Genomic DNA, 21,611 nt, shown 5'->3' on the forward strand with positions numbered 1-21,611 from the left:
GTAACAATTCAGAATCTGGACCTGAATTACTGAGCTGCCAAACTGAAACTCCAGAGGGCGGGAACATTACACTTTAAACCAGATTTTGGAAAAATGGATTCAAACTAATTGAAAAAAAAGTCTTTATTTCTGGTGAACTGAATCTGAAAACATCTGAACTGAAAAAGGTGTTTGGAAGTTGAACTGTTTGCTTCCAAATGCTTTTTTTCTTCCTTTTTCAGCTCAGTAATCCAGGAGCAGATTCTTAAGTGTTACAAATTGCGTCATTAGTTGATACATTTCTCCGCAGAATCTCTGGAGTATTAGCAACTTTTGTATCAATTCTAACAGCTGCCTTTAATGCAACCTAGAGAATCTGCTCAGCAGGGACAAAGATAAGAAATGTATCAACTAAATGTATCAATTTAGAACAGTGCCAGTCATAAGGTGAAAATGAAACTTTACACTTCAATACTGTCACATATAGAAAGTGATTTCCGGTGCACTAAAATTTAAAAACTAAACTGAAAAAAGTGCTGGAAGGTGAACAACCCATTAAAGACTAACACCTGACATATCTGGATTGTGGGAATGCACTTTTTCAGAGAAGCTGAGCCAGCAGTAAACCCCAGCACGGGGTCGGCACCACAAATAAGGGGCCCATTTACTTTGCTCGAGTGAAGGAATAGAATAAAAAAAACATCGAATTTCGAAATGTTTTTTTGGCTACTTCGACCATCGAATTGGCTACTTCGACTTCGAATCGAACGATTCGAACTAAAAATCGTTCGACTATTCGACCATTCGATAATCGAAGTACTTTCACTTTAAAAAAAACTTCGACCCCCAGGCTACTTTGCCACCTAAAACCTCCTGAAGTGCAATGTTAGCCTATGGGGAAGGTCCCCATAGGCTTCCTAGCAATTTTTTGGTCGAAGAAAATCGTTTGATCGATGGATTAAAATCCTTTGAATCGAAGGATTTAATCGTTCGATCGTACTATTTGCTGTAAATCCTTCGACTTCAATATTTGAAGTCGAAGGATTTACATTCGGCAGTTGAATATTGAGGGTTAATTAACCCTCGATATTCGACCCTAAGTAAATGTGCCCCTAAGTGTTGTTTAGGGTGGGTCCATGGGATACTGCTTGATCATGTGACATTTTTACCTACAGTAGAAATTAAAATGAGGTGCATAACTGGCTATTAACCAATAATCAATTTTGGGGTTGCAAAGCTACTGGACTCACTTGATTAGGGTTCGCTGAAAAAAAGTACAAACAACTCCACAGCATATGCCTGACGGGCAAAGTCTAGGAGGAGTATTCATGTAACATCTGTTTGGCTGGGCAGCCCCTGCGCTATATAAACATGTACATGTATGTTCTGTGCAAACCTGCATTCATCCATCACCCGGCAACAGCCTCATGCTTCTCATTCTGCTTAGCAACTCCATCCCTTCCTCCTATCATTATATCAGCTAATTATTGCACAAGTGTTGATTTGCTTATGTGTGTGACTGTGAGTGGATATATAGTTATTGCTTCTGAGTGTGGTGCAAGCTGCGGGTGTTGGTGGAAAGGCACAGGGGGCTATAACTGTACAGGTAGAAATGGGATTGTTGTGCAGGGAGGGAGTGCGCAGCTGAGCATAGACTGCAGTGTAAATAGTGTGTGAGATCTGTACCATGTGCACAATAGATGTGTACACAACAGAGGGGGTAGGGTGGCTGTTTGTGTGTCGGCAAGTTGATTTACACCATGTGGATTTGGGGAGGGAGGGGGAGATATTCTGTGTATAGTGTGGGAGGGGAATGTGTACATTATAGATAGAGGAGGGGTGACATTCCATGTACAGTCAGGGTTGGGGGTAGTATACACTGTAGATATAGAAGGAGAGGCAGACCATGTACATAGGGAAAGAGAAGTAAAACACTGGCTGTAACATGGGTCAATATAAACTGCCATCTTTACCCCTTCAGACTGTGTTGGTAACTTATTGGCCCGGGTATGTGGTCTTCAGGATGCACTGCCCAAACTATACCTGGCGGAAAATCATTTAGATATTTACCGGACCAATTAAAACAATCCTGTTAACAACTGCCAGCCTGCCAGGAACTGTGGGTGCTCCCCCCCCTGATCATGGCATGCTGGGGGGATTTGGTATTAGGTTTGACCTGTAGAGGAGCTTGGGGGCCCTGAGGTGGCAGCCCGGTGGCCTTCAGAAACCCCAATATGCCAATCTTAAAGGATCACCTTCCAATCACTTTTTCAGTTGTTGTTTTCAGATTGTTCCCCAGAAATATAGACTTTTATCAATTGCTCTCCATTTTTTATTTGTTGCCATTTTCCAAAATCTAAGTGTAAAGTATAATGTCCCTGTCTCTGGTGTTTCAGTCTGGCAGTTCAGTAATTCAGGTGCAGATTCTGAACTGTTACAATTTTGCAACATTTAGCTCTCAGCAGCATCTCTGGAATATTAGCAACTATTGTATTAATTTTAACAGCTGCCTTTAATGAAACCCAGAGATTCTGCTCAGCAGGGACAAAGATAAGAAATGTATTAACTAAATGTATCAATTTAGAACAGTTTACAGGGTCACCGACCCCGCCATCTCAGAGCTGCTTTGGAAAAATAAGACTTACACTTCCGTGTTAAAAAAGCGTTCACACATAGAAAGTGATTGGAAAAAAGGTTTTATCCCAATTGCTGTGGTCCAGAAGATGAAAATTTGATTGAATAAAAGGGAGGGGAAGAACGACAGTGGGCCTTGGGGTGCCTGCTATGTAAATCCGTCTCTGTACATACATAGGGTGCACAGTTTAGGGTGCAACCAGAACACTCATTTATTATTTCGGGGCACAACGCACTTTTTTTTTTTCCTTCTTTGCTCTTATCAGTTATGAGATTTCTATTGTATGGCCTGTTGCTTCTCACTAACTGCCCTACTACTTCTACATTATATATATATATATATATATATATATATATATATATATATATATATATATATATATATATATATATATATATAGTTGCCACCCGGCCGCTATATTACCGGCCTGGCCGATAAAAATGATGGTTGATCCCAATGTTATTAATAGGGAAAAAAGATAAATATATAGGAAGGCCGGTATTTTTTTTTCCAGAAAAAAGGTGGCAACCCTATGGCTACATGTTGATTGTAACAGAAATGTGCCCCTTCTTTTCACGTACAAGGTATAAGCTGTGCTATGTTATAGGGGACTATTAAAGTGTTCCAATAAGAGGGGATGTGTGTCAGTGAGTGTCTCCTGTGAGTATAAGTGTAACAGTGAGGGATCAATGACCTCGCGCAGTTACGCACAGTGCCAAGCGTTCTTGTGGCTGTCACCAGTGAATATAGATAGATCTATAATGTGTATGTGGCCTGTATTGCCCCCACGCTGCCAGTAGCGCCTATTTAGTGAATCCCACGTGCGTCACTGCCGCCTATTCCCCAGGTCTGTCCCCTGTTCTTATAATCTTTACTCCCCCGGTTTTTCGGCAGCGCGGCTCTGTTGGCACGTAAGATATGGAGCTTATCGGCAGCAGCAGCAGCAGTTCTTCTCCTCAGCCCTCTCTCTAGTCATTCTCTATTGTGCCGGCTACTGGGGCTCTCCTTTCTACTCCCTCCCTCTCCGCTCTGGCTGTTCCCCTCTCTCTCTCTCTGCGCTCCGGATCCTTTTCTACTCCACTTCGCATCTTTGTGTTTCTCTCTCACTTCCCTTTTGTTTGCTCCACATCTGTGCGGCGTGCGCTCCTCTCTCTCTCCTCTCCCCCTTCTCTCCCCAGTGCCGAGAGCTCACAGAGGCGCACACACAAGGTGAGTGAGGGCTCCCGGCTCTCCTGTCTCTTACTCTCACTTTGGGCTGCGGTGGGACAGTGAGCGTTTTGTGATTGTCACTGAGCGTTTTGTCAGAGTGCTTGGCACACGTGTGTGTGTGTATTTTACACGGTGATACTGTACATGTGTTCTCTCTCTCTCTCTCTCTGGGTGTGTACTGTGCATGTTGTGTGTCCATGTCAGTGTGTCATTCAGTGGAAGTGCATCAGCTTACTTGGATCCTTCCTTGCTTGTGTGCTTTTGGGTTGCACAGAATTGATTTTGTGAAGACTACAGAAATATAAAGGACTGGGTACATGCTTTTTTTTGTATAAGTGAAGAACCTTGAGCTGGACAGAAGGGATTTTTTGTGAAGACTGCAAGACTAGTGAGTATTGGACAGAATTGATTTTGTGAAGACTACAGAAATATAAAGGACTGGGTACATGCTTTTTTTTGTATGAGTGAAGAACCTTGAGCTGGACAGAAGGGATTTTTGTGAAGACTGCAAGACTAGCGAGTATCCGACAGAATTGATTTTGTGGAGGGAATGGTTAGTAAAGTATTTTATTCTGTAAATGCAGAATGCTTGGGCTGGACAGAAAATATTTTTGTGCAGGCTACAGGAAGAATAAGTACATGACTTGGTATTCTGTTAATTTAGAGCACTTGAGCTGCTCATTATTGATTTTTATGGATAGAAATCGTGTACATTTTGTGAATGCAGGGTGCTTAGGCTACACAGAAGAGATTTTTGTTTAGGCTAGGGAACAGTGTACATAACAAGTGTTCAGTGTGTGCATGTGGTTCAATTTTGTGCCAGGGCAGGAGGGACAGTGTGCTGGTTGTATCTCTCCTGTGCAAGGTTAGTACATGTGTGCAGGGCAGTCACGCATTGTATTTCATTGCAGTGTGTTCCTTTTCCCATGCACACGGCTCTTGTGTAGTTTTGCATGTGCACAAGTCAGGAAGAGCAAATGGTTGTGTTTCTGTGGTTGGCCTTTAATTCCCAATCTCCCCAGGCTGAGGGGGTTGCTGCAGCTGGCTGTACCACAGAGCTAACAGTTCATTCTTTTGGATCAAGTAAAACATTTTGCTGCTTGTGAGTGTGCGGCAGCCTTCATGCCCTGTAGACAACGTTACGGGAGGAGGTTTGCACCCTGGCTGCTACACTGTCTATATGGGTGATTATGGTGCAGAGATAGGATGTGTAAGTCAGGAGAGGGTGGCTTTTCTTACTCACAGGGGGTGGGGGGGTCTCTTTGTTGAGGGGGGAGGGAAGCCAAACCTCTGGGCTGTGGACAAAGAAGCAAGGGGGAGGTCTGGCCTGTCACTGATAATGAGCCATTAGCACTCACTGTGTGTCCCTGTGCTGGGCCTTTCTGTTGTGTGTATTCCATGTGTATTGTGTATGGCCTTGTGTTTGTGCTGAGAATTGATCTGTGTGTGTGTGTGTACAATTACACATTGCCTGTGCAGGGAAGTCTTAGTAGCTCCATATAAACAGTATGTAAATGTGCTGTAATTGTAAATGTTGGAATGAATTGTCTTGCTTTGTGCTTTAATTGTGTTTTAATTGTTCATTAAGATAAATTTGTGTATAAAAATGTATAGTCCAGTGCTGGGAAAGCTGTAGACTTGCAAATGTTAAACTACAGCTCTGTGCCCTTCGGCCCCACAGCCCTCTGCTGTCAAAGGGCAACTGGGAGTTTCATCTGGAGGGTTGTAAGTTTCAAAGACATCCAGGGTCTAGTGCTAATCAAGGGTGAATTATAGCTGCCCTACTTTATGTAAATATATCTTTCACTCAGCCATGTGTGCACGTGCCAAATAGTATGTGTCACATGTTAAGTGCAAGTGCTTTATTTACAAAACCTTCAGCAGCATGAGGGTTAATCTAACTTTAAAATAGTCCCTTGACCTGTGTACTGCAGCCAGGCGGTTGTATGATTGTGTGCATAGGAGCTGTTACACTTTGTCAAAGTTGTATGTTGCCCAGTGTTTTACAAACCGCCGGACCAGTCCATCGAGGTAATCATAGAAGTAGAGTCAGCAACCAGTTCCGTTGGCTCTTTGTGGCCCAGTTCTTAAAAAATCATTGAGTCCATATATAAAGCTTAGGGATCAGCCGCCATAGAAGAACTGTCATAACAATGTTTTGCTGAGTCTGCAGAATAACCTCGTTCCAACGACAGCTACTTTCAGGGACTTGCGAGTTGATGCGTCTCTCTCTCTCTCTTTTTTTTCTAGGAAGCCATACAGGAAAGCCAAGTGTATATAACCCTTTATGCGCCACCGGGCGAAAAGTTCTAAAGTACCGGCACCAAGATGAACTGTCGGTGGAGAATTGGGAATCTCCACCAGATACAATTAAGTTTGATCTCTGCTCGTTGCCTGTCCTGGGACAAGAGGAACATGGGGCGCTAGAAGGAGCTTCTGTAGAAAGGTGCAGCCAATTGAAGGGTTTGCATCCAAATGAAGGGACATAAACTGTGTTTCAGTTTTAATTGCTGGTTGCCATTGATTTATAGGACCAGATAACATTTACCCAGACCCCACACATACACAGGATAACCTCATGCTCTTTTAGCAAAGCTGGTATCGTAAATTTTGTCTGCACAGGGGGTCTCCACTACGTTGGCTGAAACATGATGGAGACTCAGCCGGCGTCCGTTCCATGTGTACTACCCCAAGATGTATATGAATTCAGTGAAGACCGAGAGTCCCTTGGGAGATTAAGAGTCTCTGAGATGCCAGCGGAGTTGAATGGTGGTGGTGATGGCAGCAAAGGTGACGGCGCAGCTGTCGTTGCCACTGAAGTTTCACAGCAATCCAATAAAAAAAGGAAGCGCTGTGGGGTTTGTGTGCCATGTCTGAGAAAGGAACCATGTGGAACCTGTTACAACTGTGTGAACCGGAGTACCAGCCACCAGATATGCAAGATGCGAAAATGCGAGCAACTCAAAAAGAAAAGAGTGGTCCCCATGAAAGGAGTGGAGGTGAGACGGTTTTTTTGTTGTGTTTTCCTCAGAATCTGAGCCCTTATGCTGCACACTTTCCAAATTTGTCCAAATGGCCCATAAAGTACTAGGTCCGTCGCAGCCCGGCAGCAGCGTACAAGTGTAATGCAAGCTGCAGGTTGTGAAGCTTAACTTTTCATTGAACAAACCAAACAATAAAATGTAGCCTTTAAATCTCTTTGTCCAAGTGGTGAATTTTAAAACGAGGTCTTGCTGGAGGTGAGGGCAGAAAAATTGTTGTTTCCCATACCGGGAGTCGAACCCGGGCCGCCTGGGTGAAAACCAGGAATCCTAACCGCTAGACCATATGGGAAGCTGTAATACATTGTGTGCGCTGTGGCTATACCAGTGTAATACAGGGTGTGTGCTGTGACTATAACAGTGTAATACAGGGTGTGTGCTGTAGCCATAAGTGACACCAGGATGCCATAAACAAAACACAAGTGTCGGCTGAAACACTGCGTGTTGCCTCTTAACTGACATAGCCGTTACTGATGTATGGCTTTGTGACAGAGCGAGTACTAGCCTTTTGTGGCACCGGCATTTTTGGTGTAGGAGGGGCTTCAAATCACTGATAGGCGTGTATGTGTGCGGAGGGGAATTACTGCCAATCCTACGTGTTTTTGTTTCTCAGATGTGACGTGAGAGCCCAGAAATGCCTGTCGCCTCACAGAAAAACCGATATCAACCCTTTGATTTGAAATGCCATGTACTAATATTTTCTACTTGTATATAGGGAGATGTTAAAGCGATTTGGTGAGAGTCATTTTTGTATGCGTGTGTGTGTGTGGGGGGGTGAGTTAGCGTTACTCAGCTATTTATTGACTGGTGGTTAAATGCATCAAATACTACCCCCAGGTTTCCTAGAAAAGGGCTGTGGGAATTGTAATCCGGCAGTGTCCAGATTAGGGTTGCCACCTTTTCTGCAAAAAAATACCGGCCTTCCTATATATTTATGTTTTTTCCCTATTAATAACATTGGGCTCAAGCATCATTTTTACTGGCCAGGCCGGTAAAATACCGGCCAGGTGGCAACCTTAGTCCAGACTCTTGTGTAAGTTATGGGGGGGGCAGAGTCTTCCCCCCCCCCACACACACAAAATTTACCATTGCTCAGCGGTTTCCCTAGGACAGGCACCGGCATTTTACTGGCCTGGCTGGTAAAAATGATGGTTGATCCCAATGTTAGTAATAGAGAAAAAAGATAAATATATATAGGGAGGCCGGTATTTTTTTTCCAGAAAAGGTGGCAACCCTAACAGGGACTGATGTGATATGTGTATAATTGCTCTAGAGCTTTGTCGTTTCCCACTGCAGTTTGATTGACTGGCGTTAACGTTGTGCCGCCCCCCTTTAAGGACCTTCTCTCGCTTACGCTCCTTTGGGCCGAGCATTTGTTTTTGTTGCAAAATGAAATCCAGCCTGTTGGAAAGAGCAATGGAAATATGAGAGGCACCGATAACCCTGGTTAAACATGCTTACACTGGGTTTACTGGTCAGGCCTCTCTTTTGTGTTGCCTGCAGTTGCCCTCCCCCGTTACTCCTCTCTGTCTTCCTCCCCCACCCCTCGCTGGAATGATTCTTGACGTGTGGTATAGACAAGCGTATCCTATGGCTGCCAGCTGGGTTTTAAATTCCCCACCCCCACTGCAAGCCACATACTGCTCCTATTGTGTGCGTCCTTCTCTGGGACTATTTTTTTTCTCTCTCTCTCTGCAGCATTGTGATCAGAACCTGGCCGGATCACTATGTACACTTAAACCTTTCCCAAGCTGGAGAGCATTGGCGTGAGCTGTAACTGCCGACCCCCAGCTGCCTCCCCTCTGCCCTGCCCTATAAATAACAATACAAGGGCTCTAGTGTGCGTTGGGAAATGACTTCAGATGGGACTGAGAGGCGGTCATTGCAGGGTGTAAAGCAGATTATTTCTTTAAATTGCTCACAGCCGGCATGCAGTAAAGCATTTGCTCTTGTTCCAAATATAAGTCTTTGTGAGCTAAACACACATTGCTCCATGTTCAGACTCCCTCGGTGCAACTGTCTGCAAATGATGAAACACTCTCGGGAAGCCTCGCTATATCAGCGTTGCATACATTGAGAAGCATAACGATATATTCTATTTCTAGGACATAAAAAAAACGAAATATTGAAACCATTTAATGATCTTTTTATTTTGAAAAATCGTATGAATCGTATGAATAGTACGTTTTCAAGGCCTTTGTCTTTTACACCCTGTTCTTCCAAAGCTCTAATAATAATAATTCTGGGCATCCCGCAGACACCCCAGTGCTTAAGGCAATTTATGAGCTGTAGTTCTGGGACATCCAATGGACTTTATACTCCCCGCTCCGGCAGTGTTTTTTTGTACCCAATATGCAAGAATTCACTCTCTCTTTTTCTTTTTCTTTTGTTGCCAGTTGAAGTCCTGATGTCCACAATAGCATCGGGTCTCTATCTTTTTGTTCAACTCATCTTCTATATGTCTCATTTCTATTGAGCTGGGCAAGCCGTAGGATATAAAATAAGTTCCGTGCATTTTCAGATGGGCCAGTCGGCCGTAATATTTCCCAGGAAGCCTCTCCCTTCTTGAATATGGTAACCTGTTGATATCCGTCATGCTGCCTCCTTTTCAGGATCCTGGCTTCGCTCTGGCCTCTCACTGACAATTCGGTGGAAACTGCCTTACTTTTATCAGCCCTTTATTTATCTCTTCTCCTCCTCTCGTGTTCACGGCCTTCCTTCGTCACAACGATACTCTGCTGCGTGTCAGTGGACCAATCACAGATGTGCGTCAGAATAATGACTCATAAGCCTTTTAGTGGCAATGTCCTTAAGTTACCTCGCAGGGCAGTTTTCCGTCTTGGTCCACTAGGTTACGCTGCAGAAAACATGCGATGGCACAGCAAAGCAGAGCTCTAGATTCTTCTCCAAGTGTTTCCGATCTGCTCTATACTTAGTTTGACAAGTTCCTCTCTCTTTCTAGTAACCTGCATGGCACGCTTTGTTGTTCTGACAGGGACGCTAATCAATTGTGAGGTGCCATCAACAAAGGAGTTATTATATCCATGTTCTGCATCAAAAATGCTCCAGCTTGTAGACTGGCACCTATCACTATTCGTGAGGACAATAACTAGTTGGCATAATATGCATCTATAGGATGCATTGCTGTACAGCATTCATGATAAGTTCACTTAATAGATGCAGGATTGCTAGTAGAATTTCCTGATTTATCCTTTTGTCCGAGCTTCTATAAAATATGTATATGCTGAATGACCGGTTAGTAACTAGGTTAGAATTATCTTAGAATAGATTCGAAAATTAAGCTGATTGGCCTGACAAGTGGATCTCAATGGTTGGTAGTAAATTCATTCTAACGTTGAAGGGAAGGATTAGCAGAGGTGAGGTTTATATCTGGAGTAACCAGTAGGGTTGCCACCTGTGTGGTATTTTACTGGCCTGGCCGGTAAAAATGATGGTTGATCCCAATATTATTAATAGGGAGTAAAGATAAATATATATAGGAAGGCCGGTATTTTTTTTCCAGAAAAGTTGGCAACCCTAGTAACCAGCTGTGTTGCCGTTGGATCACAAGAGGTTCTGTTGAACTGAGGATCCCAAGGGGCCCCTACAAATAGCAGTAATCTTGCTACAAACAACCCAATGGTATTGCTGTAAATCCTTGACTTCATCATTGGAGTAGATGCTAGACCCTTCAAATGAATATGTGGAGGGGGCGGTAATAATTTTGTTTGAGAGTAATACAACACAGCCAATTCATTTTGAGGGAGCAGATTTAGCTTTGTTGTGCTTCTTTCTCCTTTCTGTAAACATAAAAGCTAAGCATAGAATTTTTATTGCACCTTTCCTACCCCCCCTGCAGTCAAAAACGTCTTTGTGCTTGACCTCTAAATTATTGCCTATTATCTGTTGTCGTCAGAGGTGGCAAGTTTCACAAATTCACCGCTTTCTCCTTGACTGTGCTGCTTGGGGTAGCAAGCAAAATGCAAACACTCATTAGTGATAAGGAGATGTGTGAACATCTTGTCTTCCCAGCTCCCAGCCATTAACACCCTAATCATTGCTGTTCAGTGGGGTGCTCCAGGCTCACGAGCAGCTGATAGACATCTATTGCATGCATACATAGAACACTGGTGACATTTTAGCAGTATTGTCTCTGCTAGCTATAGTAAGACAGAACAGCCTCCCCTGGGAAGCTTGGCCTGGGACCCAATCAAGTAGAAGCTCTTCTTTCTCTTTAGATTCAAGCAGAAGAGTTTCCCATCTGTGGACAAGGGAGTTCAGGGTTAAGCTTGGGAGAAAGCCCATTTACCAGAAAGGGTAGTCTGGCAATCACTGAAGGGAAGATAAGATTATTAGGATTTTCATCCCCCAGTGTACAGAATCTGCTTGGTGGTAATTTCAGTTGGCTTCTCTCTCCCCTCCTACTTCATATTCTTGCCCTGCCCACATTCTCAGACAGTTGGGCTGTCACAGCATATTTATTTGTGGAATGTGTACTGCAGTATTATAGTGCATATACCATACATACAGCACAATGTTCTGTTAAAAAAAAAATATATATATATATATATATATATATATATTTTTTTTCAGTTTTAATTATATTATCTTCTTCCTCCTTTTTTTTTGTTTAATAAAAAATAATAATAATAATATGGAATGGTGTTCCCAATGCTATAAATATCTGTATACAAAAAGAATAGCTCCAAATACAATAGAACAGCATCCACAAGCCACTAACACATCTATACTGTCTTGTCTGTATATTGTGGTGTCATTCTTGATGGGTTCTTGGAATTGTCTTACGGTATGGTTGCCTTTCATTGGCCAATCTTACACAACTAGTGCCTCCCATAGTAACTGAGCAGCAATATTGAATAGACCCTCGTTCATATCCCACAATTTTCAGCTCGTGGTGGCACATGGGGTAATGGGACAAAGTGCATTTGTCAGCCAAAACGGCCCTGTCCATCTGTCAGTGCTCAAGCAAGTGGGAAGGTTCAGTTGTCACTATTCTCGTGTAAGTTTGCACAAGTGACGCTCTATATTAAATAACAGTAGTTATAATGGCAGAAAGGAGTGTTTTGACTGCTGACGTTTACTGCCCAAAGATGGTGGCAGTAAAAATGTCACATTCTATTAGTCTTGACAAACTAAAAACCCAATTCACAACTACTTTCTCACAGAAAATGACATGAACTGGTGAGATGGGAGGGAAAATAGGAGCTAGAGAAACTGATGACTGGCAGTCATCAAATCTGTCTGCACTGCAGATCTCCCATGGATACCCACTGGGGTTTGCACCATTTTTCCGTTATCCAAGGGAGTATCCATCTACTCCAGCTGAAACTCCCGCCACTGTTCATGTGCATCATGATAAGTCAAATTCACATCCATGATATTGAAGCCTAAAAAGTATGCACTCAAATCTTTTGTTATTGAGCGCATGACAGTTATTGTGTGTGCCCTACCTATAGAAACCATATAACAATGAGGATAATGTCTCTATTGTGCCTGCTTTAGGGGGAAGCAGTGGGCTTGCTGTGTGATGCACATGGTGCTGATGAAGAAGAGCTGCTTCTGAATAAGAATGTCAGGATAATCTCACTCTTTTATTTAAGGTCTTCTATTGTCCATTTGCTCCTATGGAGGGACTAAATTGCCCTGGTAACACAATGCTGTAAAACCATAGGATTTCTTCTGAAAGCAAAAGTAAAAGGTGACCTCAAAAACAGCCCAGCCAGGGCAGAGGGTGTCCTAAATGCATAATAATGGAATACGCTGAGCAGATATGTGGGAAATCATCTTAGAATTCCAGCAGTCCTATATATGTGCAAACTGACAACTTTTACTTTTGTCAGGGTTCTAAATACAAGTTCCTTCCAATCCACTTTCCAACAATGACTCGAGAAGGGGTAACTTACTACTGTTTTTGAGGCTTTACCATTCTGACAGAACAGCCAGGTAGAGTACATGGACAATTCCAAGTTTCCTTTTCCCAGGGGAAAAAAAAAAATTTACACTTTGTTTTTCAGTGTTGGGTGTTGCCATATGTTTTGTGCTAGGTAATTTGTATTATCGTAATACAATGTGATCAGGCCTTATTCACATATCATTGGGGCTGGTAAAATCCTATCATCTGAGGGCCTGCTAGGATTATGGTTGTGGTTCATGCTGGATCACTCATTTTGTTGGTCCTGGTGTCAAATAATCACATGGTGCTGATGAAGAAGAGCTGCTTCTGAATAACAATGTCAGGATGAGGTTGTCTATTGTCATTTGCTCCTATGGAAGAACTAAATTGACCAGATTATTTTTTTGTTTGTAGAGGCTAAATAATAGCATTGCATGCAAACTTCTTGCCTATGGTTCAGTAAATACATCAAAGCAGTTTCACATGGAAAGCCTTTGATGATCACATGAAAATGTATTATTTAGGGTTTTGTATAAACGTTAAGAAAAATAAAGCATGAAAACCTATTTTAACGTATATAAAATGCAGCCTGAATCCATAACGAGCTTATTAAATCCTCTAAGATTGTGTGATTATTTTACCCCTGATCATTAAAGCCAGAAGAACATGATATGTTCTGCCAATAGACATTTCTGTTACATGTTTGTAAATTCAGCTGCAGACCGCAAACTTAAGTGAAAGCCGGCAAGCGACTGAAGGACATACAGAGACCTTGCAGAGTCTAGATTTTCTGAGTAGGATCTGTTGGGAAATGTTTTGGTGCATGAAGGGAGGTCAAGACGCTCAGGCAGGATACCTCTCACATGGCTAATTAGCCTATGGCATTAAGCCCTCATGAGCTCCTGGTGCATTCCTTGTGCAGACCAGGCCTACAGGATTTAGGTGGCTTGTCAACTTTCAGCGGCAGAAACTAACTCACCCTTCAGAAATTTCTGCTGCTGCTTTTCGTGACAGAACAAGAAACTTGTTTCCAGAAAAACAAGGTGAAAGGATCTTGTGCTTGTTCAGAGGGTCTGTACTGAGTTGTACTTTGAGCATCAAGGACTCAAACATTACTCTACATTTAAGCAAAACAAGGGTAGTTCAGGATTGTTTATACTTGTCCCAATACCATGGATACTGGAAATGACCAAATCCTCTGCAGCTGTATTTATCTGTAGTGGTCAATTACCTGTCACACACTTTACTGAATGGTACTAGAAGGTACTGAGCTAGGCAGAATTTAAGAGTGCTCAGATTCATGGCATCTTAGTATAATTTCAGAAATGGTATATTGACCATCTACAAAGGAATGTGGTGTCCCCAATAGTAGCTTTGGTGTTAAGTCTTGTGATGGGGCTTAGTATCTTCTTTTGAATTTGTCTGTTTACACTTCCTTAGACAGAGGAAAGAGGAAATATACATATTTTCTGCCTGAGGCTCTACACTCTGTCTAATCAGAAAGTGGTCTTGACCATTTGGTCCAATGTAGGTGTCCCTGCTGTATCTCATTGTTTATACCCCGTCTCCTAACATTACTGAAAAAATACTTTTTTGTAGCTGCCTCCCTTCTTGTGACTTCAGAATTAGCTGTTGACCAGAAAAACTGCACCATGCATTTTCGGTATGATCTATGCTGCTTGTAGTTGCTCTCAGACTAAAGCCATGCCTGTCAGTGGAGCTACACATGGGAGCGAATAAGAGCGGATCTGGATAGAAGTGGACCATACGCACATTGTGCCCTAAGCCTATGATCTAGGATGGGTTACTCAGACCATTGCCTAGTTCTCTTCTAATGTTCAAAACTCTTTTCTCAGGAGCTCAACCAATAGGCTCAGAAATGCACTGAGCATTTTTCTCCATATGGCAGCATAGTAATTAGAATTCACCAAATCCAAGCCTTGTTTGCAAGATTGTGCAGAATCTGCCTGGCCAAACCAAATCCAAACCCTAATCACGTAACTTGGACCAGTAACATAAACATTTTTTTTTAAAAAAAATTAGTTTCTACTTAAAGGGCATGTAAAGTTTAAAATAGAATAAGGCTAAAAATGCTGTATTTTGTATACTAAATATAAACATGAACTTACTGCACCACAAGCCTAATCAAACAAATGATTTATGCTTTCAAAGTTGGCTACAGGGGGTCACCATCTCGTAACTTTGTTAAACATCTTTGCAAGACTAAGACTGTGCACATGCTCAGTGTGGTCTGGGCTGCTTAGGGATCATCATAAACAAAGCTGCTTGAGTTCTGCATGGCTGGGAAGTAAGGCGGGGGCTCCCCCTGCTGTTCATAAGTATGATTGTTTCCCTGCTCAGCAGTTAGGGACCATCTGACAATTCCTATCCACAGCAGTAAATGAGGGGAGAATTTCACTGCATACAGTCAGGTTTCTTATAAAAACAGTACACAATTTTTAAATAAACTATATTGGAGATAGGTTTCTTTTTCATTAAAGAAAGTAAAAATGGGATTTTATTTTTACCTTTACATGCCCTTTAAGTAGAAACAAATTATTTAAAAAAAAATTTTTTTATGTTACTGGTCCTTTAAGCGCATGTCTAATAATGAGTTTTTCCATTCACATTTTGTTTACTCGTAAAGGGGTTGTTCAGTTGTTTTCAGATTGTTCACCAGAAATAAAGACTTCTTTTAACTGCTTTCCATTTTTTACTGCTTTCCCAAAATTGAAGTTTGAATGTTAACAGTGCTGTGTCTCTGGTGTTTCAGTCTGGCAGCTCAGTAATTCAGGCGCAGATTCTGAACTGTTACAATTTTGCAACATTTAGTTGATACATTTCTCAGCAGCATCTCTGGAGTATTAGTAACTATTGTATCAATTCTAACCCAGGAATCAAATAAATGCATCAATTTAGAACAGCTATAGTCGGCGACCCCTCTCCCAGAGCTGCTTCAGAAAAATACAATATAGTGAACAATGAAACTTTAAATTTCAATATTAGAAAAATGGTGAGAAATAGAAAGTGATTGAAAAGAGTTTTTTTATTTACAGTGAACGATCTGAACACAACGGAACTCATAAACATGTTGGAAGGTGAACAGCCTCTTTAATAAACTCATGTCAATCTAAGCTTGAACTTTGTACGCCCGTATTATGTCGATCTTTATTTAGAATTGTCTTTATTTCCAGAACTGTATTGGCGAAGGTTCGCTCGCTACATGTCTGCTGTGTGATACGCTGTTCCTTTAAGCTGTAGCCGCGCACCGTTTAGACGCACGTTACGTCGTGCTGGAGTCCCTGCGTTTTTTTTTCAGATTCCTAGTTCATTCCAGGTCACCCAGATCCCGCTTGTTCGCCCTGTCTTCCCGGCTTCTGGGGTTCATTGTTAAAACCCGGCCTGTGTATAGAGGATTTTCCACCATGATCTGCACACGGTTGCGTAGGATTGTCACGAGGGATATGTAGACACAGACACATATCACTTCTTTCCATTGCCATTTAAATACTGGGTGTGGGTTATTCATCTTGTGTAATACACACCCTGGGTCCTTCTGAGAAAGGTTTCCTGTTTCATAATCTTTTGGTTTAACTCCACAGATGTAGGCTTCAGTGCTGGCAATGTACTGGTTAACTTTTCCGCTGTTAGAGATCCTGCTCTGACTGTGAGTTATTTAAAGGCTTTTCTGAAACACCCTCTAAAGTTAACCCTCATCTAGCAGTGCGGTTACCAGCCACTAGTGCTTATCTGCAGACTTTCTGCAATCCTTGCCCTTCCTGCAAATCTATTCTTCATGTCCCATTATTAGTGGAAAAATGATTGGCGTAAAATGTGGGCTCACCATAGGCTGGTGTGGCCGCTTCTCTTCCAGCGTTCAGAGGTGGTACCCTGCTTCTGCGCCACCGATATTGGGGCTGCTGGCACCGATTGAAGATGGGATAAAAAAGGATGAAGGGATATCAAACCAAAGCTTTCCAGCCCCCCTGACAGCCTATAATTCCAAATTGTAGTTAATAAAGTTTGATAAAGTATTGTATTCTGTAAGGCTATTGACTTTGTGCTGTCCCAAAGGACACGTTTTAGGGGGCTACGTTTAAGGACTTGGGTTCTAAATCCCCTCCCTTTCCAATTTTTAAACCAATACAGCTATTGTGGCATATTTTTTGCATAGATCTAAAATGTAATATATAAATTAGTGGCATGGTTATTTTTTTGTAGGCCAGTATCAGTATGTAAATATACAGTATATTGAAACAAAAATTGTTGTTCTAGCTGGAAATATCACAACTTATATACTTATATATATATATATATATATATATATATATATTTATATATATATATATATATATATATATATATATATATATATATATATATATATATATATATATAATACACAAGAGCCATGAATATCCTGTAAATTATTTTGTTATAAACGGTGCTTAGTGATGTCGTCGGTTATAATCGAAGCTTAGTGATGTCATTTCTGTCACATGACTCCATGAAACTTGTGTATTATAATAAATAAAGTACCCCCTGTTGCAAAATATTAGGCTATTTGAAATCACCATGGAGTTCCATGACCTGTATAAAAACACTCGGCCGATGGTCATGGAAATTCTCAGTAACTTATAATAGCCTTATATTTTACAAGAGGGGGGATTTTATTCACCATATATAAAATGAGCCCCCATTTACGTGCCCATTCAGCAATCTCCGATTAATCTGAGGATATCCCTGAGCTCTTATGTACAAACTGCAGGTGGGAATGAGACTGTCTGCCAAATAGCCTTAATGCACTTTTTGTGTTTGACAACAAAAATTGTTTCAGTTCCTACTTAAAAGCAACAGAAATAATCAATTTGCTCTATCTATCTATCTATCTATCTATCATCTATCTATCTATATATCATCTATCTATCTATCTATCTATCTATCTATCTATCTATCTATCTATCTTATTTATCTATTTATCATCTATATATCATTTATCTATTATCTATCTATCTATCTATCTATCTATCTATCTATCTATCATCTATCTATCTATATATCATCTATCTATCTATCTATCTATCTATCTATCTATCTATCTATCTATCATCTGTCTATCTATCTATATATCATCTATCTATCTATCTATCTATCTATCTATCTATCTATCTATCTATCTATCTATCTATCATCTGTCTATCTATCTATCTATTATCTATCTATCTATTATCTATCTATCTATCTATCTATCTATCTATCTATCATCTATCTATCTATCTATCTATCATCTATCTATCTATCTATCTATCTATCTATCTCAGTTATCTATTTATCTTCTATCTATATATCATTTATCTATTATCTATTTATCTATTATCTATCTGATCTATCATCTATCTATATCTATCTATCTATCTATCTATCTATCTATCTATCTATCTATCTATCTATCTATCTATCTATCTATCTATCTATCTATCTATCTTATTTATCTATTTATCATCTATATATCATTTATCTATTATCTATCTATCTATCTATCTATCTATCTATCTATCTATCATTTCTCACAACTATGTATTTTTCTATTCACATACACTGTAAATATGTTTATTTTGTGACATTGTAGTCTAGCTTTGAGCATTTGTGTAACATGCCGCCGACTCCATTTGCTCTTATAGTCCAGTCCACAGATTAAGGCAGCCTCTGAAGGCTGGTAGAGAAACCACATGGTCTGCTCTCTCTCTCTCTCTCTCTGTTGAGAAGGGAGAAAAAAAAAATCAGCATTACAGCACCCAGCCCCCACCCACTCCCCACCCTCTCTTTGCTTGGGCTCCCTACTACAGCAAGAGCTGGGAGGGGGCGCTATGTCACATATCATGTGTTGGGGGAGGTAGGAAAGGAGAGCTACTAAGAACTCTGTCTTATGATAATGATCCCAGCGTCTGGCAGAAGGGGGGGGGGGCAGTAAGAGCAAGTGAGGGAGGGAGTTAAAAAAAAAAAAAAAGCCAATGCACCAGTGTCTTTATAGGAGCAGACCTAAAATGGCTGCCCGTAATCAACTGTGTTTTGAATCTGGAAGGCAGATTCTTTAAACAAAAGGTTATTGTTTAGGTCTGTCTGCTTCCAAACCTGCCCGGCCGTTCAGGGGCTTAGGGTTATACACAGCGGGTATTTGGGCCATTTTCATGAATTTTGTACCAGCAGCAGCTTTTCCTAACCCTCTCCTTTCCACTCACCCCCCTGACGTGCAGTGTATGTGTGTATATAAATATTACACACACACAAGGATGGCTTGCCCATTTCTACGCTCTTGTGATCTTGTATGTTGAAGCTGGAATTTTCTCAAAATTTTTTTTTTTTTTGGCCTTAATTTTTTTTTTCTTTGTTTTCAATATTTTCATTGTAGGCTGTAGATAAGGACGACGCCAAGAATCAGGCAAAAGAACAAGTGCCCAGTGTGAAGGTAGGTGCACATTAACCCTTTCCCTACATTATGTTAAATACAAATGATGGTAAAATGCCTACTTTTGGGATTATAAAATAAAAGAATTAAAAAGTTTGCTTTAAAAAAAAAAAAAAAAAAAAAAAAATTCACACCGAGTGAGACTAATTAGCTGCAGAAGCCTGATCGAGCAATAGTGAAGGTTATAAGGGGTAAGAAACGCCTTGTTTTGCTGCCTGTGACAGCTAGCAGTATTACATACTCAGAATTGTTAATCCCTGGACAATCTTGTACTTTGCCCACAGAAGGAAAGGGTTAATAATGCTGCTTTTCTGTGTGTGCGCTATACATAGAATGTCATTGCTGGATTAGTCCTGCTGCAGCCACCTTTTTGTTTGCCTGATGAGAGCACTTATTTGTTATTACTAACGCTGCACCAAAGATATTGCATGATTCAGCCATGACGCTGCCTCTGCCTGATACACACACGTTTGCCCTTGGTATGTGACATGGTCACCCCCATTTTGTCTTTGGGTTATGCTCCGTTTCTGATGGCTGTCGACCTTTGAGCGTAAAGCGGGCGAGACCAGTTGATACTCCGTTCAGAAATATGCCTTGCTTTTCTCCAGGGCTGTAGAGAATGCTGGGATTTGTAGTTTTGCAAACGAAATAACCCAACATGTCTGAACATTACACGGTGAATAGACAGATGTAGGTCTTCGGTTTCATTTTTATAAAGTTCAGCAGTCAATAGCCATGTTCACCAGAAGGCTTAACCAAAATAGACACTCCGCGCCGCCTGCGATAAAGCTGCCGTCAGAACTGGGGAATAAAGCCAATAACTGCCAATAAAGTGTATTCACTTGTCTTACACACTTGTTCTTGTTTTTCCATTTGGTTCACCGATAGACCGTTCCTTCTTCATGGCCGTTAGCGATATCGTGCTTTATCTTGTGCATGGTTCTTGGGTTATACGAGCGTATGTTTGTGTAAACAACCTGAAAAGTGCAAGGTCCATACCTGGAAATCCTGCTTTTCAGTTATCCACTGGTTGGCATGTCCTTGTCCGCTGGTTCTCCGACTTCACTGCTGCTGCAGAGGGTTAATGCATTTCAGCCTAAGTAACAGGTTGTACCAAGCCCGAAGCAGAAGTATTAATAGCCAGGCGGAGAGGCTTTTTTGCTGCTTTTTCCGTTGTGCATAGTTTGAAGAAGAAAAAAAAAAAAGCGAACGGGCCTCTTGTTCTTTCTAGGAAATCTGTTTTTACGCCACCCATCTCCTGGCAGGCAGATCTTGCACTCTTTCGACGTCTCTGGCGGAGTCACAGTTCCCCATGTCACGTGAGACTTTAGTTTACAAACATTGCAAAGCTCACACGTCATACTACGGGCAAACCACGCAGTTCCCGCCTGCACTCCAGTCCAGGAAAGGGAACGTACCTTTGTGGCGCTGTCCGCAGAACGGCATAGTTGTGGAATAAAAGGAAACAAAAGTTTGGAAAATCCCCTTGATTTCCGAGAGGTTTCCGTTTGACTCGGAGAAAGATTATGCTCGCATCTCGCTTTTAGCCTGGAACCTGCATGGAAAGACTGGAGGCCTGTGAAGATGTGTGTGCGTTCGCCATGTAGCAAAATATGTTGCATATTCTACATAAAAATCATCTGAATGACAATGTTGATGGCTCCTAAAAGATCACATTGGGGATGGTTCCTAACTCACTTATTTCAATTCAGCAACCTGTATATCTGTGAAACCAGAGAATACGTTGTAAGACCCTACTGTTCCAGTAGCCTCTGCATCTCTCCCCTTTTCCTTGGGGTGTTGCTGTCAAATCTTCACACAAATACTGAGGCTATTAGGCAAGATTGTTGGCTAACCCTTGCCCAAAATAGGGTCTCTTTGCTCTCTTTGCCTCTCTGTTTGATCAGAATGGATTTTCTGGATCTGTGCAAACTACCCTGCAAACTCCTTCTGAAATACCACTATTAAAATCACCATAATCCAGGCAGCAGTTGAGAAGGGTATAATAACCTGAGCTGGCATTGTTGTGGCCGAATATAGTTTTTTTTTTTATTTATATACAAACTTTTGATCACTGATAGCGTATGGCTTCTTAATTCAAAGAAGATTTAAAACTTTTATAGATGGCAGGAACATTAAGCCCTTTTGCCTGTTTCGACCATACTGCCGCACATGACAGTTTGGGGATCAGTTTTCAACAGACAGTCATGCAATCCGGTCACTTAGCAAATGATCTGTCAAAACTGAAAATTGAATCTGCTGATGGTTGCACATGATGCATTAATAGATGAGGGGCCGCAGCTTGTCTTCAACTTCATACTGTTCTCAATGTACAGGTTGCCGCCCCACAATACAGCCGTTCATGTG

The 21,611-nt window shown here is 41.4% G+C and overlaps 1 protein-coding gene and 1 non-coding gene across 7 annotated transcripts in view; one reads left to right on the forward strand and one right to left on the reverse strand.

Moving 5' to 3' along the window:
• Nucleotides 1-21,611, forward strand: part of tet3.L (tet methylcytosine dioxygenase 3 L homeolog) — a 79,269-nt gene that overhangs the window by 13,306 nt on the left and 44,352 nt on the right. The window contains exons 1-3 of one of the 6 annotated variants that reach the window (XM_018253378.2): nt 3,409-3,823; nt 6,074-6,822; nt 19,188-19,244. In XM_018253378.2, coding sequence (XP_018108867.1) covers nt 6,472-6,822; nt 19,188-19,244 — 408 coding nt within the window. In that variant the 5' untranslated portion in view covers nt 3,409-3,823; nt 6,074-6,471. Of the gene's footprint in view, nt 1-3,406; nt 3,824-3,883; nt 4,212-4,232; nt 4,377-6,073; nt 6,823-18,620; nt 18,881-19,187; nt 19,245-21,611 lie in introns of those variants that run through there. The other 5 variants (XM_018253380.2, XM_041586935.1, XM_018253379.2 and 2 more) reach the window with 5 other exon arrangements.
• Nucleotides 7,085-7,156, reverse strand: trnae-uuc. Its single transcript has one exon. It is a non-coding gene; the product is annotated as a tRNA-Glu (tRNA).

This window comes from Xenopus laevis, chromosome 3L (assembly GCF_017654675.1).
Source record: "Xenopus laevis strain J_2021 chromosome 3L, Xenopus_laevis_v10.1, whole genome shotgun sequence".
NCBI lineage: Eukaryota > Metazoa > Chordata > Amphibia > Anura > Pipidae > Xenopus > Xenopus laevis.